Consider the following 15,724-nt stretch of genomic DNA (forward strand, 5'->3'; position numbering starts at 1 on the left):
AGGTACAGCACATTTGAAGGGTTGGTGCAAGCACAAAGTAGGGAACGAACAGTGAGCCCATCAGGTATCAACTCACGGTCCCTCATTTCTGAAAAGAGTGACATGGCTTCGTTGGCATTACTAGGACTAGCAACCCCAGCAATAATTGCATTCCATGATGCTAAATCAGGGCTTTCTATCTCATTAAATACAGTTCTTGCAAAATCTAACAAACCACATCGGGCATACATGTTACAAAAGGAACATCCAGCAAAAATATCTCTACCCAACCCGAATGGTTCAAAGCTTCTAACTTATAACCAAATTTGGAAAACCCAGCAATCATTGAACCCCATGAAGTTATATCCTTTCTAGCGATACCGGAAAACACATTCCATGAATCAAAATTCGATCAAACTTTGTGTACATTGCGATTAGAGCATTCTGTGAAATAAGATGAGAACCATGTTCTGATTTTATGACATGGGCATGAAGCTGTCTTCCTAAGCCAAAACTGCATAGACCAGAGCAAGCTCTTATTATGCTTCCAAAGGTAAACTGATCTGGCATATCTCCTGACTGTAGCATTTGTACGTACAGTTCAATCGCATCATTTTCTGGGCCATTTTGAGAGCATCGAGCAATCATGGCGGTCCAAGAGACCACATTCCTTTGCGGCATTTCATCAGAAACCATTCTAGCATCCTCCAATGAACCACATTTGCCATACATATTAAGAATATAGTTTTGTAGAACAACGTCTGGCTGACTCTTGGATGATAAAATATGATCATGGACTTTTCTTCCAAGTTGTAGAGATCTCAGAGAAGAGCATGTAGAGATTAAACAAGCATAAGTGCTAGGTCTTATCCTAAAATTTGTATTGTTTTGCAAGAAGTCAAATGCTACAAGAGCTTCATTGTACAGGTTTTGCTTGTAGAGAGAGCTTATGTAAAGTAAGTTTGAGTATTTGATTGTACAATAGGCTGACTGTTGTAGAAGGTGAACCGCAGTTGGGTTTTTAAGTTTCTAATCATGGTCACAGCATTTCAGAAAGAAAAATAGTCTAGAACTAAAGCATAAGAAATGATGAGATTCTATTTGTATATGGATTTTAAAAGTAATAGTAGGAAGCAACAAATGTAAGTGGTAAATTGCATGAACTGAGAGGCAAAATCCAACTGTTATGTTACTCCATGAACCTGAATAAATCAAAGTCCCAAATATCATCGAATCTTTGGGGAAAAGAATCCACCACCTCCCCAGCTTGATCCAATAACATACACATAGTTCAAATGCTTCCTAATACTCACAAATAAAGAAAACAGAATCAACAGCTCGATCCAATAACTCTCATACAAACTTTTTGTATACAAATCGATATGTCATCATATCATTGGTTGGATGACGTAAATGGGGCAAACTTCCCAATCGAATCAACTTATGCTAAATGAATTTTTCAAGCAATCAAAATGGGCCCCTCACAAAATTTTTGACAGAAACAAAAATGTGAAAGCTTGTAAGAGGCAATTCTTCAAATAAGAAGACTGCGAAATGGTTAAAAACTTATAATAAAATAGAACAATGGATACAAAAGCTACGACGTCTTGCAATGACAACGAAGATCCAACGAAACTAGAAATGGAATTAGAAGCAGAAATGAACTGTAAAGCCATCATAGCAAGAGATCGAAACTGCAGATAATTAAATTAAATTACCTTAAGATTGTTGGATTGTAGTGAATGTATTCAAGTAACCTCGTTCTTAAAATCGGAATTTTTTTTTTTTCAGATAAAAGGCTAAAACAAAGTAGACTGAGTGCCTGTTTGGTATGGCTTATTTAAGAGCCATAAGTGCTTATTTAATCGTATAAGCACTTTTTTAAAATTTTTATGGTGTTTGGTTATTTTTTTAGTAGAGTTTTTTTAGCTTAAATAAGCTAATTTACCTCTACTAGTAAAAGCCCAAAATTTGAGCTTTTGGGAGTAGAGGTTATAGAGCTTTTCTAAAAATAGATAATATAAAAAATATCACATAGTTTAATGATTCAAAAATACTTTTTTTATTGACAACCAAACACCCAATGACTTTTTATGCAAAAACTCTATTGGTATAAGCTATACTGCTATAAGCTCTACTGTTATAAGCTCTATTTAATGCGAGCAGGTCTTTGGGCAGCAAAATGGCGCGCTTCAAGAGTTTAGCGGTAATAGGGGTAAAATTGGCAATTCAATTACTGAATACGACGTCGTATTACCGAAATAAAGCAGACCTCGTTTTAATTTTGAATTTAGTTTATTTTCTTACAAATTTTATGTCTTAGTCACTAATTTAAACCGGTAAAGATTGTTTATTTCTTATTTGAATGATATAATACAATCAACTATTGAAAGTATGAAGTATAGTTGAATTTAATATGAGTACTATCTATATAATATTTTTTAAAATAAATATACACATGTCTTAATATTTTTTATTTATTATATGACTAACTCGATAATATCTCTCAAACTATATTCCCAATGAACTTTAATGTTATTGAATTGGTAATTATTAATTTTTATAAAATAAAATCTCATCGCATCTTTTAATCTTTATCATAGTTAAATATGGGACCATGGCATGTTATGGAAAACTTTCGTAATTTGATATTAAAACGACAAGTGAGGATCTTATCCATGTAAAATTTTAGATTGATAACACCAGCTAACATGAGTATGTGTGTAAATAATTAGAATTGATTCTCTCATGATCTAATTTTATACTGAATAAAATTTAAAATAGTAATTGATAGTTAATAAATTAAAAGAAAATAAAAAAAATTAAATCTATTTGTAAATTACTACTAAAAGATACATGGTAGAAAATTTTTAAAAACTCAAGAGAGTTTAAATGAGAAGATAGTTATATATATTAAATGGAAAACCTATTTGTTTGTATGTGCACTAGATTCATGGGTTCAATAAACAGTACGAGAACAAAAAAAGAAAGAATCTTCATCATCACCACTCTCACAGGGCTTGAGAAGAAAATGAGAGGAAATGAATCTTGATATTGATGAGAGGTTCGCCATTTTATGACGTGGGCTGGAGTGTCTCATGGTGTGCCGTTCATGGCAATTATTGCCGTTGGCTGCGACCACGGATCAGAAAAATATGTTGGCAATCCTTCTGAACTTTCATGTTAGCTTTTAGCTTTCGACGTGTAGTTGAATTTTAATGATTTTTACTTGTATTACAAGTCAACTCGTTTCAACATTTGTGGTCATCTTCCCATAGTTGTCGAATTTGTGGGCTTTTTTATTTTATTATCTTTTTCAAGTCTTTGACACAGAAAATCGACGAAATTTTAATCTAATTATTGGTATTAATACTCAGCTATATTGACTACAAGTAAATCAACGAATAATTGAATAATTTTTATTGACATCACACCCAACCAATAACCACGCCGTTTCTTGGAAAATCATAATGAAACCATTGAGGTTGAGTGATTGTATGAGTTCTTTTATGCATTTCTTAGTAATGGAGTGAATCATATACTATGGAATTTTATATGTCTTGATGGTTTTCTTTCTCTTTAGGTGGATGCTGGATTGCTTTGGCAGAAGTTTATTGATCACTTTGAAAAGTTTGGTGAGTACTCTCATGTATCAAGGTTCAGAGTTTTGTAATTTTGAGGGCCAAATTTGCTTGGATTATTTATAACCCTTCTATTACTGAACAAATATTCTTCTCTAATTTTTAATATGTTTAATATCTCATTTTCTATTAATGAACAAACATTCTTCTCTAATATCCAGTATATTTTATATCTCATTTGATTAGGGGATAGCCCCTTAATATACGCCTTTTTTTGTCATTTAAATTTATTTTTTAGTCAACGGTTGTGAAAAAAAAACAGAGTTTTGCCAAAGACAAGTCAAGCTTCCACCAAGCTACAAACAGCTAAAACAAACATAACCCAACTTAAATTGAAAAATACATTTAAAAATGCGGCCATTAAGGTCTAGGTTTTGCCATCATTATTTGTGTCTAAAGAGACCAGCAGAGCACAAGGATGCTCACCTTCAAATTTTGAAATCCTTTCATGGGATAGTATCAGATTCATGAAGCCACAACATTTCTTGATTTCTCATCTCTGAAATGGAAATTTCTTTGAGAGCTTTTTGCATTAGTGTCTTTCTACAAGAAGTTCCCGAGAAATGCCTTGCATTGTGGGTCGAGATTTCGGTTGAGAACGCAAGCACGCAAATGCTATTGTTGAAACAAGAATAATGTTTTGAACAATCTTTTGATTCACTGGCAGCAAGAGACGTTGGTCTAAAATATCGATCAACATGATTTTTGGATCCAATGATGATGATGATAATGACGAGAGGAGTTCTACTGGATGTGTTCCCATCAATATGTCGAGTGCCACTACCCCAAAACTATAAACATCACATTTCTCTGTCACAACCATAGTGTAGGCAAGTTCTACATGAAAAGAAAAGGTGTAAGATTATGTCTTTGAAAGTAAAACCATAGAGCGTAAAAAGAAATACAACCAATTATTTTATGCACCTGGGGCAATATATCCGTAAGTGCCGGCTCGTAGGGTTCTATTTGATGAATCAACATGTAGAAGTCTAGCAGTGCCAAAATCTGCAACAGATGCCTCCAAATTTGAGTCAAGTAGAATGTTGTTGCTTGATATGTCGCGGTGAACAACTGACAGAGTGCAGTCGTGATGCAGGTACGACAAAGCATGAGCCACACACTCTTCACGATGTTCACTCTTTTAGTCCAATTCAACTCAATAGATTCGTCATCATGGCGCAAAACACAGAACAAGCTTTCTCTTTCCATGTACTCATAAATAAAAAACATGCACTTTTTGTGCAAACAAAAACCATAAAGTTTCACAATGTTCCGATGTCATACAGTGGAGAGTACATGAGCCTCGTTTTGGAAACTTTTGACAAAAGTTGAATCCTCTGTTTCAGAATGGTGAAGCTGTTGGGGAAAAATTAGGTTTTTAAATTTTTATAAAACCTTTTGAAGATCGCTCTCATATAATATATAAGAATTTGTATTCTAGAAATCGTACCTTGAAAATCTGAGTTTGCTTTTTCCGCTGAAGTGATTTAGGCTCCTAGATCACGATCCGCCACCACCACTCCTGTTAGATCACGATCCGTCACCACCACGCTTGTTAGATCACGAACTGTCTCCAATGATCTTCCAGGTTATGACTCAGGTTCGATCTGCACTTGACGTGTGGGCGCCTTTATCATTACCAAAGCAACTAGCACGAGAAAATTTTTCTCTCAACAATGGAGAGAAAAATCTTATTCTCTGATCTGTATAAAGTGGCTTCTATTTTTTTCTTTAGGGAAAAATAAGCCTTATATATTTCCCTTTAGTGAAAACCCTAGGCTCCAAAATATCAAAAAACAAAACTCACGTAATTTACTTTTTCAATAGGGGACCCACCTTGTAAAATAACATAAGGCCCCTTATACAAAAGCTAATTAAATGGAGCCTCCCACTAAATGATATATTTAGGCTTTTGACCCAAATAGCTAGTTATCTTACTTATTAGTCCAGTAGTGGTGCAGTCAATTAAATGAGCTAACCCGGGGATCATTTGGGAACATACAATAGTGGCTACAATAATTAGGCTTGTAATTAAACTAGCCCAATTATTTAATTCCAAATCTACTCCACTAAAAGATTGGAACTGACTTCCATAATTGTATGCTCGAATAATAATTCGTCCCAAGCCACATTGATTTCTTTACTGCACAATCCTTTGTACCACATCGTTAATTAAATTGATATCTCAACTGTCCAATCAATTTAATAACATCTTATTCTTTGATCTTTACTGGTTTTCTCTAATGATCATTTTCAACATACTAAATATGTTGACACACTCTGGCCAGAGAATTCTATGATCAAGTGCCGAAAACCCATCAAGAGATGTGTTGTACAAATTCTATATTGTTAATTCATAACTCCAATACTCATAATTGCTCCCACCAAGATACCGGGTAATCTTGACCACAAGGATGTGTCGTGCCCATTGGTAACTCAAATGGAATAACAATTACAATCATGAAATCATAATTAACTCAAGATTAAGATTACAGTAAAATCAACGCCTATGAGATTTAATAAGTCTGACAGTTATTACAAAGTTAATTAAATCTCATATGTGATCCTGTTCAATGTAGTCGTACTACATTAATAAATTCATACATGATTAAGACAAATCATTCAATGAATTTATTACAGTCTATACCTAAATAAAGTGCCCAACTTTATTTATCAACTGCGAACTAAATTTATTTAATCATAAGATAACTTGTATTTATGTCTTCTGTGAATCCACATGGTGATCACATAAATACATATAATATGATTAAATAGACTTTAATACAAATATTAATGCAATTAAGATATTTGAATAAAATACCTCATTTATTTTATTAATCAGAAAATTTGTTTATTACAATTAAATAAACACATATGCTTTTAAAGAGCATATTTTCCCAACAGAAGCTTCTTCAAAGCAACAACTTTTCCGTCTGGTAGCTCTGCCTTGTAAACACTGCCATAACCTCCAGTTCCGATGCAAAATTTGATATGAAAATCTTCAGTTGCATTAATCAAATCTTCATATACAATTTTACCACCATAATTCCACACCGAAAACACATCTCCATTCTTGGCAGCTCTTGAGTTGAGTTTCAGAGTTTTATTCTGACGTTTAAGGAGTAATATGAATCCTAATATAATGAAGGCGAGAACTAGAATGAGAGGAAGAAAAATTTTAACAAACAGAATGATTGAAGGTGGATGCTTCTGACTTTGAGAGCAAGAAGGAAAACCTTCAACATGGCCGCATAAACCAGTGTTGCCGGCAAAACTCTTTGGTGGATTATCCCGCAAATTAGAGGGAATTTCACCTTCCAACCTGTTGAATGACATGTCTGAATGCATTGGACAGAGAGTCTTAGTTATGGTGCCTGAAAGGTTATTGTGGGAAAGGTCCAAGTTTTGAAGCAATAAAATTTCTCCCATTTCTGGGCGAATAGTTCCATCCAAACTGTTGTGGTTCAATGTTAAATTCTTTAACTCTGAGCAGTTGCCAATCTCAGTTGGAATAGAACCACCAAGTTTATTTTTAGAGAGGTCGAGATACTTAAGGTTGAAGAGTTTTCCAATTGCAGAAGGTATCTGCCCTGAAAGTAGGTTTGAGGAAAGGTTGAGATTTTTGAGTTGGGATAACTTGGTGAGCTCATCTGGAATGATACCATGTATTTTATTATCAGATAAGTCTAACTCCTCTAGAGCACTAAGATTCCCTATTTCTAGTGGAATGGAGCTGTGGAGTTGGTTAGAACTGAGATCCAATTGCAGCAAGCTGGTTAACTGACCTAGAGTTGAACGAATAGCTCCGGTTAGCTTGTTAACTTTGATAAACAAATAAGTCAAATTCTTTAGATGTCCTATTTCTCGTGGAATTGTGCCATTGAACTGGTTGAAACCAAGATATAAAACCTCAAGGTTTGTTAAACGAAACAGGGTTGAAGGAATAGGTCCACCTAATGTGTTATTCCTCACAAACAGTCTGATTAGACTTTTTAGATTCTCGATTTCTTGAGGTAACTCACCAGTGAGGTTGTTACTACTCAAATGAAGCCCCATAAGATTTCTTAAGGTCCCAATTTCTTTTGGTATAGTACCTGCAATGTGATTGATTAAAGGAAGAATGAATTTCAATTATTATTTTTCAATGAATATAAATTAAATATATAGCTAGACTACCTAGCTACCAAAATTAATTGGTAACTCACCGTTGAGGTTGTTACTAACCAAATCAAGCACCTCCAGATTTCTTAAGCTCCCAATTTCTTTTGGTATAGTACCTGCAATGTGATCGATTAAAGGAAGAATGAATTTCAATTATTATTTCTCAATGAATATAAATTAAATATATAGCTAGGCTACCTAGCTACCAAAATTAATTAGTAACTCACCATTGAGGTTGTTACTAACCAAATCAAGCACCTCCAGATTTCTTAAGATCCCAATTTCTTTTGGTATAGTACCTGCAATGTGATGGATTAAAGGAAGAATGAATTTCAATTATTATTTTTCAATGCATATAAATTAAATATATAGCTAGTCTAGCTAGCCACACATGCAACAGTGATTACTAAGATTACTATAACGCGTAGCTGCATATTTGTATCAGCTGAACATCTCAGAGTTATGTTGTCAAGTTTTATTTGTTCGATACTTCCCATTATTGAAGTTGAAATGCTTCTCACATGTGTTTTCTGTGTAGGGTTGAATATCTTGTCCTTGATGAAACTGATAAACCATTCGAGGTGGGCAACTTGTTAAAGCATTATCGATCCTGTGGCGAAAGCATGCTCCAATCCTTCGAGAGTACGCTCATTGTTCAGTGCTACTTTACCTGATTTTGTTGAGGAGCTTGCAAGATCAATAACGCATGATGCTGTAGAGTTATAGTTGGCAGGAAGTAAGTATGAGAATTTACTTTATTAAAATAGCAGGGTGTGTACATGGTGTCCATTATGCTTCTGCAATTTTGAACAGGAAAACAGCTTCTGAATCAATCAAGCAGTAATTGGTTTTTGCTGGATGTGAAGAAGGGAAACTTCTTGCACTACGTCAAAGCTTTGCAGAGGTATGATACAATTAAGCATGTGACAGAAAGCATATTTGTTGTGTTTCTAGAATTAGCTTTTAGCTGAATTAGGAGAGTTAGATTTGTTATTCTTGTTTAGGATTTTTCATGACTGAATTTGCTTGCATCAGTTCGTGCTAACTATGGGTTTCCTTTACTTTTGATATTGTGGTCTAAGGAACTTCCGATTTGATATTTGAAAATTTCTGCTCAAGCCATTTATAAAATCTTACATCATATTGTAATGGTTTATAGTTAGCTGGAATGCATTGGCGCTCTTTTGAGGTTATTTTGCATCTTTCTACACTTTCTCAACAACAACTCTAAATGGTCTCTAAGTAAAAAGTTTAAATTACATGAAGTATGCATAAGACTCAAAATTAGATTTAATCTATTGATATATCATATATGTGTCTAGTAATATAAGATTTTTTTTTATTTTGTTTTTACTTGATCCATATCAAGATAAATATTACTTACATAATAAATAGATATTATTATAGAAAATGGGAAAAAAATGGACAAATGTCTTAAAATAAATATATAATTTATGGTTAAATCAATTCAATAAAACTTATTCCACTTTTTTTAGTATATTTTTTTGTTTAATTAAAAAAAACATTTTTTGTAAACAAATAAAATCTATAGAAACAATGTTAATTTTTTAAATAATTAATAATCTTGTATGAATTTACTAGTTTTACTTTATATTTACAAGATTTATGTGTAATTTACAATATTAACACCGACCTCCCCCGAACCAAACGTTTAGTTTTGTTTGATTGTTATTACCAAAGGCAATTTCGTAGCTTAATAAAGTTAAATCAAATTTCCTGAAAATTGCCTTGAATATGGTTAAATGCATGTGTTTTCGAATGGCCTTCGGTTTCAAGTAAATTATGAAAAATTATTTGAATTTTTTTAGGAAATATAAGTTCTTTCAAATAACTTTAAACTTGACGCAAATTCTAAAAATTTACTTCAATATTTGATGAACACAAGTACTTTTAAATGAGTTTAAGTCTAAAAATAGAAATTAGAAAATTACTTGAAAAGACTAAGGGATTCTTAGATGTCTTTAAACTTGAAGTAAATAATTTGCTTCAATATTTGATTAATGAAGGTGTTGTCAAATCATTCTCTTCTTCATTTTTTTTTCTATCATCATGTGAGCTTATTAAAGATATCACGTAATTAAAAATTAATTTAATGCCAATATGACATATAAAATAATAATCACTCACACAAACATCATATTTATCCATTACAGGTATTTAATTTTGTTCTTCCTTTTATCTCTTTCATAATTGTTCACTAAATAATATTAATGTATTTTCTCACAATTTTTGTCACACTTAACATTCATATTTACTTGGATCATGGGATATTAGCTTTAATTTGGACATAAAGTCCATCTATATATAGATTGGAGATAGTTGAGGGGAGGTCAGTGAAAATTAGCCCTCAATTAGTAGCCATCCGATTACATGAGGCTACCAATTAAAAGAAAAGAATCTATCACACCTTTGTTTTTATTTTCTTTTCTTTTATTGTATATATATAAACAATCAATTCTTTTAGTTCTCTTTCGCTAGTGTTTTTATTTATTTATTCATATTTATTTGAGCACATCGAATATATCATCCATCTCCTTTTTTTTCTTTAAGAAAAGAAAAAATTAGGTATGGTGCGAACGCTTGTACAAAATTAGTAATAAAAAAGTAAAATGTATGATATTATTTGTGATGGTCTAAACTAAGAATGTGTTTGGAATTGAGATTGGACAACTGTAATTTTTAAGATACAGCAGTAAAGTGTTTGGTAAACACTAATTGCTATAACTTAAAAGTTATATTGATATGATTTTTCACTTATATAATGGAGAATCTATTATATTTTTAATAATTTTATCAAAATTATTATTTAAAATTTATATTTACTATATATTATTTTTAACTTTTATTTTATAATTACAGCTTTTTTTCATAACAACTGCAACTTAAAAGTTACAGCACCTCAATCTCAAACGCACCTTAAAAAAACTTCCTACATAGCTGCATCAACCATTTATTGGTATGAATAAACTTTTATTTCTGTTTTCAATTTAGGCATGGTGCAATCGCTTTTACACCAATCATTTCTTATCATTATCATGAATCAACTTTTACTTTCAATTTTATTTTTTTATTTTTTTTAATGTCGCGATGGTTTTGATTGATCTCTTATGGAATATTTAACGAAAATCAATTCACGTTTAAGACTGCTTTGAATTCCCAAAGAGTCACTTTATTTGTGAATCTATTCCCCAGTCATGTTAAAATTGTCAAATTGTTTTTATAAAAAAAAATTGATTTAAGTTGTTTTTTCAAAACCTAGTTCACTAGTAATTATCAAACAAATAATTATCCAGCATAATGGTACATTCTCAAATAAGTGAAACAATTCTTTCAGATTTAAACGAGCCTCCTCTTTCGTATAAGAGACAACTTGTCTTTATACGAAAACAAATAAATAAATAAAAAGCCTATAATTAATGCTGCCTATAATGTTCTCTGGGCTCTTATAACAAATTCAAAGTGACTTTGGGTACACCAAAGCTGACCAATAACCAAGTTTAATTCCAATAGAAGTGATGTTATCATCTAACCAACCCTCATGGGTGGCCTTAAATTAAATGGTTTCCTAGCCTTGTGGCCTTTAAATTAAATGGCCTCCAAGCCTTTCCTTTTATAAGCCAGAAGCTGAAACCAGTTCTTTTAGCAGCAGTCCAAATTCTTAACCGGAAAAATAAAGAAATAAATAAATGAAGCGAAATCCAATGATCACTAGAAAGAAAGAGTCATGCAACTCAGGTTTCCGGTCTCTGTATCAGGAAACCGCAAGGTTTGTGTAATTGTCAATCCGATACAGGCAGCGAGAGACACAAAGTTCCTGGAATTAAATATAGAACCAAAAGAATCCAAAAATGGTCAACGTCTTCATTTATAGTAAGTTCACATTCTATGAAAAATATCTGCATTAATGTCGTAACTAACTTTTACAGCTAGGTCACACTGTCATCGACCAAGAAAATTGTATTTTAAGTTGACCCAGGGTCAAGGTTTATCCAAGGAAATTCATGATCACCAAATGCAGCACCAAATTGCAGAGAACAAAGTCCGCAAAAGCTCGCTCTGGTGGTAGGTCCTGCAATTTGATGGATAAATATCATCTGGTGCTAAAAGAATGTCATCAAATCAAAGAAACCAATAAATGGAAGTAATTCACTTTATTAACAAAGCACACATTTTCAGCTTTTCCTTGAATTATGTAAGTGGGACAAAAAATGCAAGAATAGAGGTTCAATATTTTGAATTCATCAAACCATATTGGAGTTAGAACGCATGTTCCCCAATTTTAATTTTAATTTTTCAGCAGCAAATGCAAGCGGATTATAAGAAATAATGCACAGAAGAAAATTTACCTTAAATTCCTTGTTGTCCTTGTTCACTTGAATACGTAGACAAACTGCGATCAAGATTCCAAATCAGTCTCACAAATTGAATATCTCTATACAATAACATGAAATTTGTCCTCACAAACTGTTACATCATAGTCTACTTACCAGCAAGTATGGCCGTCCCAACACAAGAAAGTACTTCCGAAAGAAAAGAGTTGAATGGGAAGGATCCAACAATAGCCATGTAAACTACCTGTTAACCTCAGATTGGATATAAGCCCAAAAATGCATCAGAATAAGCACAAACACTAGCAGCCAAGACACAAAGAAGGTAAAATTTCAGCAATTTCATCACAATACACAAGAGGGATTCTATGCAGGAATTTCTTGAATCAATTCCCATGATAAACAGCTTAAAACCCAAATAAGCAACTCCAAAAAAAAAAAGAAACAAAAGAACAAATAACTGTATTTCAAATGCATTTCAACTATGGCAAAATACACAGCAGGAAGAAATTTATGATTATTAAAACCATAATAGTTTACTAAACCGGTGCTAACTGCTGCAGGAAAAGCAAGTTTGGGACAAAACAATCAAAGCAACAACCCACTTGTCCCTTCTCGAGGTTCCCTCTAGACAGAATTTTACATAAATGCCATAATCCATGAAGGAAACACTTGGTGAAAACCTTTTATCACGAAATTTACAGCATGACTAATGATATATTCGCTTGGGAATACTAGATTTAGGATCTTGCATTATCAAACAAACACTGCTGGTCTAAGAGAAGCTTTCCTCTGTAGTTATTATCATCGTTGTAATTATGTACTTTCATATGCCACTCAATTATTAGAGGCTAAGAATACGCTTGTGATTTCTTCTAATTATTATTCCTTGTTTATAACTCAAAGCACAAGTTACTCTAGTGTTCATTAGATACAACATACAATACACAAGAGAATTGTATTCTTATTCATTTAGTAATGAAATACAGATTGTGATACTTAGTTGATGAGGCAGAGAAAAAACAGACTACAGAGAAACTAAATGTCAAACACTTCCCACCCACATAGGTTGACACATGACCAACTACCCAATTATTTTCAAAAATGTGCGCTAAAAAGTTCCAGCATTATCTGCAAGGGGGTTGCATTCATTCATCCAGGAAAAAAAATTAAAAAGAAAATAAAAAGAATAGAACCTTGTCCCAGTTGCTAAAAAGAAAATATTAGACATTAGATTGTGCAAGGATGATTGGAACTAGGCAACTGGACAATCAAGCTATCAAATCATGAATAATGCACTACGATATATGCATCAAATGTTAACATCAACCAAAAAAAAAAAAATAATAATAATACTTTAAAATTTAACAGGAGAAAAATTATATTGGCTCAGATACATATAATGACCTATAAGGTGGTTAAACCCAGACCCTGCCAGCTAATATTCATCATTTTACCTAATACAACTTCTAATACCAGAGAGTTCAGATTTGGGAAGTAAATCAGGGAAATCACACAAAACTAGAAAAGCCTAAACAGCAATCCTACAGAGACAACATTGTACACAATCTTTCATAATTTTAGACCCTGTTCATTAAAATTTAGCAAAATGATTTTTGAAAAACCCTTTTCTAAGCTAAAGACGCGAAATTGAATTTCGTACTATCCAAGGATCGTATATCAAAAACAGGAAAAAGAACATTTTGGCCTGCCGTCCGAAAGAGTTTAAAGAACTACTGGGAAGTTTTTGCATTTCACAAATCACGCTTTTAGGAAGGCACAAAATTTACCCTAGCTTTTACCAGAATTTTAAAGCATAATTAAATTCCTACACACAAATAATAACAAAAAAAAGGATCAAAATGATCCAATGTAAACAAACTGACGATTTCTGAATCACCCCATTCACCAATCCACTGAAACAGCAGATCCCCAGTAACACACAAGTGAAAATGACATTTACAAAAGCAGCAGCTTACCTGAATTAAGGCAGTAAAAACCGCGAAACCCATATACAGATCGATGATCTACACACGCATTAAACAAAAAACAGAATTTTTTGAAAAAAAATCAGTTAATGTAATGAATTTAATTAGATGATAAAAAAGGCAGAGCGAAGGGTTTGTGAGGACCTACCTTAAGAGTTGTGGGAGTGGCAGCATAAGCAGAGCGAAGGGAATGGAAAAGGGCTTGAGCGTCTTTGCCGGTCGATCTCGCCATTTCCTCTCTGTAATCTCTCTCTCTCTCTCTCTCTCTGATACATGTGCCCTCGAAGGCATAAGTTTGGATAAAATACAAACTTTAGCTATTAGGGTTTGGGTTAATTATGGAGATAGTATCAATATTCTTAAAAATTACCATAAACTTTCATTTTTTTTTCTAGATTTAATAAATTTCTGTTTAATAAACTTGAAATTCGAGAAAGAATCAGACATTAACATAGATTAAAAAGAAAAATAGGGAAATTGAACAAATTTTAATGAAAACATCATTCTATGATGCCGTAATTAAAGTTACGGTATCAATACCATAATAAAATATAAATAATGTAAATGAAATATAAGACTTGTAAATTTAACATAAAACTTGTAAATAAACATTAACTGTAAAATAAAATATAAATTTTAGAAATTAAAAATAACAATTGTAAATGGAAGGTAAAACGAGTAAATTAATATAAAATTAGTAAATTGATGTATTATTAGTAAATAAAACATAAACTAGCAAATATAACATAAAACTTGTAAATCACTATGAAGTACAAAATAAAACATAAATTTTAGAATTCAACAGAGGATTTGTAAATAGAAGATAAAACAAGTAAATTAATATAAAGCTAGTAAATTGATGCATTACTAGTAAACAAAACAAAAACTTACAAATATAACTTAAAACTAGTAAATCAACATTAACTGTAAAATAAAACATAGGTTTTGGAAATAAAACAAAAGACTTGTAAAGTAAAGGTAAAACAAATAAATTATTATAAAACTGGTAAATTGATATATTATTGGTGAATAAAATAAAAACTTATAAATATAACATAAAACTAGTAAATCAACATAAAATGCAAAAATAAAACATAAATTTTGGAAATGATATATAAGACTTGTAAATGGAAGGTAAAACAAGTAAATTAATATAAAACTAGTAAATTAGTGTATTAATGATAAACAAAATAAAAACTTGCAAATATAACATAAAACTAGTAAATAAAAATGAAAACTTAAAAATATATCATAAAACAAGTAAATCAACATTATTTACAAAATAAAACATGAATTTTGTAGATTATGCCTAAAACTTGTGGATAAATAGGTAAATTAATATAAGAATTACTGTAAAAAAGCTCACAATTGTAAAATAAAAACTCATTATAATGTCTATCGCCATATATATGTATTTATTTTTTTAATTAAATTGAATAATGATAGTTTTACATTTATGTAATATATGTGATGTTTTATTAAGAATGAAATATATTTTTCAAAATCAAATTTTGAAAATAATATTATTTTAATATCTTTTATAGTTATTGTAAGATGAGGTTATTTTTCATCTTTCTACACTTCCTCAACAACAACTCTAAATGGT

General features: G+C 31.7%; 1 protein-coding gene and 1 pseudogene across 2 annotated transcripts; both read right to left on the reverse strand.

The window, feature by feature from the left end:
• Positions 1-4,152: 4,152 nt before the first annotated feature.
• On the reverse strand, positions 4,153-8,278 carry LOC18038663 (annotated as a pseudogene).
• A 3,232-nt stretch (positions 8,279-11,510) lies between these two features.
• LOC18037997 (dolichyl-diphosphooligosaccharide--protein glycosyltransferase subunit DAD1) lies at positions 11,511-14,418 on the reverse strand. 2 transcript variants are annotated; one of them, XM_024182780.1, is made up of 5 exons: positions 14,267-14,418; positions 14,110-14,157; positions 12,290-12,377; positions 12,149-12,192; positions 11,511-11,896 (listed from the first exon to the last, which is right to left on the reverse strand). In XM_024182780.1, exons 1-5 carry the CDS (start codon positions 14,348-14,350, stop codon positions 11,765-11,767), a joined length of 396 nt encoding a protein of 131 aa, XP_024038548.1. In that variant the 5' UTR covers positions 14,351-14,418; the 3' UTR covers positions 11,511-11,764. The 2 variants fall into 2 exon arrangements, with proteins under 2 accessions (XP_024038548.1, XP_006428852.1); XM_006428789.2 differs by having other exon boundaries at positions 11,511-11,871; positions 14,267-14,417.
• Positions 14,419-15,724: the final 1,306 nt, after the last annotated feature.

Source organism: Citrus clementina, unplaced genomic scaffold (assembly GCF_000493195.1).
Source record: "Citrus clementina cultivar Clemenules unplaced genomic scaffold, Citrus_clementina_v1.0 scaffold_6, whole genome shotgun sequence".
NCBI lineage: Eukaryota > Viridiplantae > Streptophyta > Magnoliopsida > Sapindales > Rutaceae > Citrus > Citrus x clementina.